The sequence below is a fragment of the Lagenorhynchus albirostris genome, chromosome 7 (assembly GCF_949774975.1).
Source record: "Lagenorhynchus albirostris chromosome 7, mLagAlb1.1, whole genome shotgun sequence".
NCBI classification, from domain to species: domain Eukaryota; kingdom Metazoa; phylum Chordata; class Mammalia; order Artiodactyla; family Delphinidae; genus Lagenorhynchus; species Lagenorhynchus albirostris.
This window is the reverse complement of record NC_083101.1, coordinates 43,035,579-43,041,578: the sequence shown is the minus strand read 5'-3', so window position 1 is coordinate 43,041,578 and position 6,000 is coordinate 43,035,579. Positions and strand designations below refer to the sequence as shown.

Below are 6,000 nucleotides of genomic sequence, written 5' to 3'. Positions count from 1 at the left end.
CGGAAGGGGGCCGGACATCCTGGAAATTCACCCATTGTCTAAGAAGCCCCTATTGTCTGGAGAGTTCTTAATCATTAGCTGGAACAATGTCTCTCGAGTCCCACATTCCCCCCTTTTTCTTGTGACTATTGATTCCAATCATGGAATCTCAACCTTCTGTTCGTAAACTTTGGTACTGTTGTCTTAACATTAGAACTTGTATAGTACTGATACATTCTCTAATAAATGCTATCAAGCGATTTAGAACACATGGTCCAAAAGTTAAAATCAACAATAAAACAATAAGAGGTCCCAACAGAGTAGAGATTAAGGTAGTAAACCAGGGGGACTTATCAAACCATGATTGAAACCATCCTTTTTCGTTTTCTCTCTCCCTTTGCCTTTTATCTAAGCGTTCCCTTAGTTTATCCATGGTTTTGGTAATGGTTCCTGAATGATCAATATAAAAGCAACATTCTTCTTTTAGAGCGGCGCATAATCCCCCTTCTTTAAGAAACAGCAAATCTAGGCCTCTTCTATTCTGCAACACCATTTCTGAAAGTGAGGTGAGTGATTCCTTTAGTTGAGTTATGGAACTTTCTAATGCTCGAAGGTCGATGTCTACAGCCTGTCTTAAACTTGCATAATACTGGGGTTGTTGTATGAGGGCTGTGGTTCCTGTTCCTATCCCGGCAGATATTCCTAGTCCTAGAAGGACAGCCAATGTGAGGGTTACAGGTTCTCTCTTCCTTCTTGTTTTTCCCTCGTATTCATCTAAGAAGGACGAATCTGAATGATAGATAAGTCTAGGAACTAATTGCACTAGCACACAAAAATCAGCTGAATTGTTGAGAACCTCTAGAGAGACACAAGGGGTGAGCCCCGTGTTACATGCCCATCATCCATCTTGGGGAGGTACAAGATATCCCGAGCCTGAAGGGAGGCTGAAATCATGACAAAGGTGTCGATGGGACTGGGGAGGTGTTCCTATACAAGTACCATTTCCAGAAACCGAAGACAGAGTTAATTTACTGTTCCCTTTCTGTTTCCATCGACAATGGTCCGGGGAGCTGACATTAGTATAATTAGAACTATATCCTATAGCATCATAATAAGGGGGAGGGGCAGCATAACAGAGCCAACATGATTTTGTAGCCTCCGGGTTTGTAGCATTAAGGACCGTAAAGGCTGCCTGCACCAAAGAAAGCATCCTATCCTGAGGAGTCCCAGGCTTAACTGTGGGTTCTTTGGATCCAGAGGTTTCATTAGTCTCATTCTTTGTTGACGTAGTTGAAGGGGCCGGGGGAAGCAAAGGGGGGCCAAGTACGGGATTTGGGCCTATTGATATAGGAGCAGGAGTCTCAATCTTTAGCTTAAGGGTCATTAATATTCCTAAATCATATCCCCTCATGTAAAATCTAACGCCCCAAGAATGACCATTTATCCATTTTTCATCTCTTTTTCCGGGATTACTAAAGGAAATTTTAAGGGGATGACACCATCCTGAACATTTACTCCGGTGTCCGGTATCCTCATTATGAGAATAATTAGCCGTTACAGTAATAAAATCCCAAGTTGAGGTGGGTTTCCAATTAGTATCCCCGGTAGTTTCACATCCCCAGCTTTTGCAATAAAAGTTTTCAGTTCCACCACATTTATAATTCAGAGATCAAGGGCGGTGGAACCCGGGGCATACGTAGAAAGTGAGGATACCAAGCATCATTCTTTTGCCTGCATTTTTGCAACCCGGCCCAAACCAGTTTCCGAAACTTTGGAAGGGGCATGAGAATCTTCTGTATCCCAATAAGGTGCTCCTATAGCCAATTTACAAACATCAGGAAAAAGATCTGGCCACCAGGTCCAGGGGGGTGCAGTATGACTAATGGACCAGGTTACATCTCCAGTCTGAGAAATTACCTGCCAAGTTAAACGTTGGGGGAGGTGAGGGCTAAAATCACTTACAGTCAATAAAGGCAGTAAAACCAAAATTATAAGTCCTAGGTTCGTAGAAGCTTGAGTTTGAGCGGGTTGTCGGTTCTTTGGGCCTGCCATCCTGATGATGCCGCCGCTGGTGCAGCTTTCACGTGTGAAGCATGGATCCAGGCAGCGATGCCGTCCACTTTTATGGCCGTTGGGGTGGTTAGGAGGACGGTGTATGATCCTTTCCATCGAGGTTCCAACGTCTGGGTTCAATGCCGACGGACGTATATGGAGTCCCCGACTTGGAAAGGATGAGTTTCTCCCGGTGTTCCCGGTTGGTAGGCCTCGGAGAGTTGGGACCATATCTCCTTTTGGACCAGTTGGAGTCCCAATAGCCTAGCATACAAGTCAGTGTTATTTTGACAGTCTGGTTTTATTTCTTCTCTTAAGGTGAGAAGGGGAGGTGGGGCCCCGTATAGCACCTCAAAAGGAGTAAGATGGTACCGGGAAGGTGTATTCCTAACCCGGAACAGTGCTAAAGGAAGGAGCACCGTCCAATCTGTACCGCCAGTCTCCAAGGACAATTTGGTTAGGGTCTCTTTTAGAGTTCTATTCATTCTTTCTACCTGACCTGAACTCTGGGGTCTATATGCACAATGTAATTTCCAATCAGTCCCCAAATATCTGGCCACATCCTGACTTACCTGGGCGACGAAGGCTGGACCATTATCAGACCCTATTACCTTTGGTGCTCCAAATCGAGGAAAAATTTCTTCTAAAATCTTCTTGGCTACTACAGCAGCTGTTTCTTTCTTTGTTGGGAAAGCCTCTATCCATCCTGAAAAAGTGTCTACAAAAACTAAAAGGTATTTATTACCGTACCTTCCAGGACGCACTTCGGTAAAGTCCACTTCCCAGTAAGTTCCTGGGCGGTCCCCCCTGAGTCTCTTTCCAGTTTCAAGTTTCCCTTTGTGAGCATTTACCTGTTGACATGGGACGCATTCCTGCACAATTTGTTCAGCTAATTTTGTCATTCCAGGGGTTTCGTACCCGGCTTTTTGTAACAAGGCTACCATCTTTTTAGTCCCCAAATGTGTCCATCTGTGCATCTGTTGTAACATGGATTCTGCTTGCTGAGGGGACAAAGTTTCTTTTGTTGTGGCCGGGATGATTTCTTCATCGCGGCCTGGTTTTTCAGGAACTTTATCTGACAGTCCTAAAATGACTTCTCCCGATGCTATTTTTCAGGCCACTTGGTCAGCCATATTATTTCCCCTAATTATTGGGGTATTTCCTTTTTGATGTCCAGGGCAGTGGATGATACTGACTTTAGTAGGAAGCATGAGTGCAGTCAACAAAGCCACGATTTCGTCTTTGTTTTTAATTTCTTTGCCACCTGAAGTTAGTAGCCCTCTCTGTTGGTAAATGGCACCATGGATATGAGCGGTAGCAAACGCATATCTACTGTCTGTGTAGATGTTTACTTTTTTATTCTCTGCCATCTCTAATGCCCTCGTCAGGGCAATTAATTCAGCTCGTTGGGCTGAGGTCCCTTGTGGTAGCGCCGCTGCCCATATGACTTGTTTTCCGTCTACCATGGCTGCCCCAGTTCGACGCTTACCTTCCTCCAGGAAACTGCTCCCATCCGTGAACCAGGTGAAATCAGCATCAGGGAGGGGCAGGTCCATCAGATCTGGCCTACTGCCGTGTGCTGCGGCCAGTACTTCCTGACAATCATGTATGATGGTGGAGCCTTCCAAGTCAGGATCAGGTAGCAAGGTGGCTGGATTGAGTCCTGTGGCTGGAGCAAACTTGATGAGATCTGAGTTTAGCAACAGGGTTTGGTAATGGGTCATCCTGGCATTAGTTAGCCACCTATCCGGTGGTTGACGGACTACATTTTCCAGGGCATGAGGAGCTGTTATCGTTAGATTTTGTCCTAAAGTTAGTTTGTCAGCATCTTTGACTAGAACGGCTACTGCAGCGATTATCTTTAAACAGGTGGGCCATCCTGATGCCACAGGGACCAATTTTTTTGACAAATAAGCAACTGGGCGATTCCAGGGACCCAATTTCTGAGTCAATACTCCTTTTGCAATGCCCTTATTTTCGGCCACATATAAATGAAAAGGTTTGGTTACATCTGGCAGTCCTAGGGCTGGAGCTGAAAGTAAAGCTCGTTTGATTTGGTCAAAAGCCCGTTGTTCCTTATCGCCCCAAACGAAAGGAGTGCTGTTTTTGGTTAGGGGGTACAATGGGGATGCCAGCTCAGCAAACCCTGGAATCCATAGTCTACAGAATCCGGCCGTCCCCAAAAATTCTCTAACCTGCCTGGCGTTTTTGGGAGCCGGAATTTGGGCCACCGTATCCTTTCTGCTCTCCGTGAGCCATCTTTGCCCCCCTTTTAATAGATACCCCAGGTAACTGACCTGTTGTTGGCATATTTGTGCTTTCTTGGCTGAGGCTCTATATCCCAGGGTTCCAAGTTCCGTTAACAGTTTTTCAGTACCCTTGATACAATCTTCTTGGGTCTCAGCAGCTAATAAAATATCATCAACGTATTGGAGTAATGTTACCTGGGGATTTGATTCTCTATATAATGCCAAATCCTGATGGAGGGCTTCATCAAAGATGGTCGGGGAGTTCTTAAATCCCTGAGGTAGCCGTGTCCATGTCAGCTGACCAGACATTCCCGATGTTGGATCTTTCCATTCGAAGGCAAAGTAGGGTTGGCTCAGGGGAGAGAGTCTTAAACAGAAAAAAGCATCTTTAAGGTCCAAAACAGTATACCACGTATGTTGAGGTGGAAGAGTGCTCAGGAGGTTGTAAGGGTTTGGAACTGTGGGGTGGAGGTCTGCCACCCGTTTGTTTACCTCTCGTAGATCCTGCACCGGCCGATAATCATTTGTTCCTGGTTTCTTTACCGGCAGGAGAGGGGTGTTCCATGCTGATTGACATCTTATTAAGATGCCCAAGTCTAGTAGCCTCTGTATATGGGGACGGATACCGTCTTTGGCTTCTCTACTCATGGGGTATTGACGGACCGTTATTGGGGTGGCAGTTGCCTTGAGTTCCACTAGCACCGGGGGCCGATTTTTGGCCATCCCCATTCCGGCAGTTTCTGCCCAGGCTTGAGGGAACCGAGTTACCCAATCTGTAACATTAACTCGTGAGGATGAAGGCTGCTCGTATAATTTATATTCATCTTCTAATTTCATAGTCAATATTTGAAGTAACCTTCCTTTATTATCAGTTATGGTGGGACCTTCTGGCTGAAAGTGGATTTGAGCCCCTACTTTGGAGAGTAAATCTCTTCCCAGCAAAGGATAGGGGCATTCCGGAATAATCAAAAATGAATGGGTTATTCGTCCAATCCCAAGATCTACTGTCCTTCGTGTGGTCCATGAATATTGTTTATTCCCAGTGGCTCCTTGTACCCATCACCTTTTAGCTGAGATAGGACCTTTTGAGTGGAGAAGGACGGAGTGCTGGGCTCCGGTATCTACCAAAAATTGAACAGGTTCCCCCTCCACTTTGAGTTACCCGGGGCTCGGGGAGAGGGTTCGAGCCCTGACTTTCCTAGTCTTCTTCTTCCAATGTTAAGATTTTGTTTCTGGTTGGCCTTCCTCCACTCTTTTTCTTAGGGCATTCTCTCGCCCAATGTCCTTTTTCTTTACAGTAGGCACATTGGTCCTTGTCTAATGGCCGCCTTCTGTCTGCCGTTCGCCCTTTCTGCCTATTTCTATCCCCTATATTTCTTCCTCCAACCACAGTGGCCAGTATCTTACTTAAATTCCTCTCCTGTCTCTTATCCCGTCTTATTTCACGGGCTTCCTGCTCTTTCTGCTTTCTTTCTTCCTTCTCTTCCTCTGTTTCTCTTTTGTTATATACTTTATCTGCCTCTTTTACTAACTCCTGAAGCGAAAATCCCTGCAAGCCATCTAGCCTCTGTAATTTCTTCTTAATATCAGGGGCCGCTTGATCTATGAAAGCCATTGCTATAGTAGCCCTATGTTCCTCCGAAGTTGGATCATAAGGGGTAAAGCGTCTAAAGGCTTCCATTAAACGCTCCAGGAACACAGTTGGAGATTCCTGGGGCCC

The 6,000-nt window shown here is 45.7% G+C and overlaps 1 protein-coding gene across 1 annotated transcript; it reads right to left on the bottom strand.

Annotated features, from left to right (window-relative positions):
• Nucleotides 1–1,976: 1,976 nt before the first annotated feature.
• Nucleotides 1,977–5,384, bottom strand: LOC132522623 (uncharacterized; the record flags this gene model as incomplete). The annotated part of the gene is given in 3 exon segments (XM_060153200.1): nt 1,977–2,162; nt 2,424–3,032; nt 4,329–5,384. Coding segments are annotated over 3 exon segments (1,851 nt in total), but the record flags the coding sequence as incomplete, so codon positions are not given.
• Nucleotides 5,385–6,000: the final 616 nt, after the last annotated feature.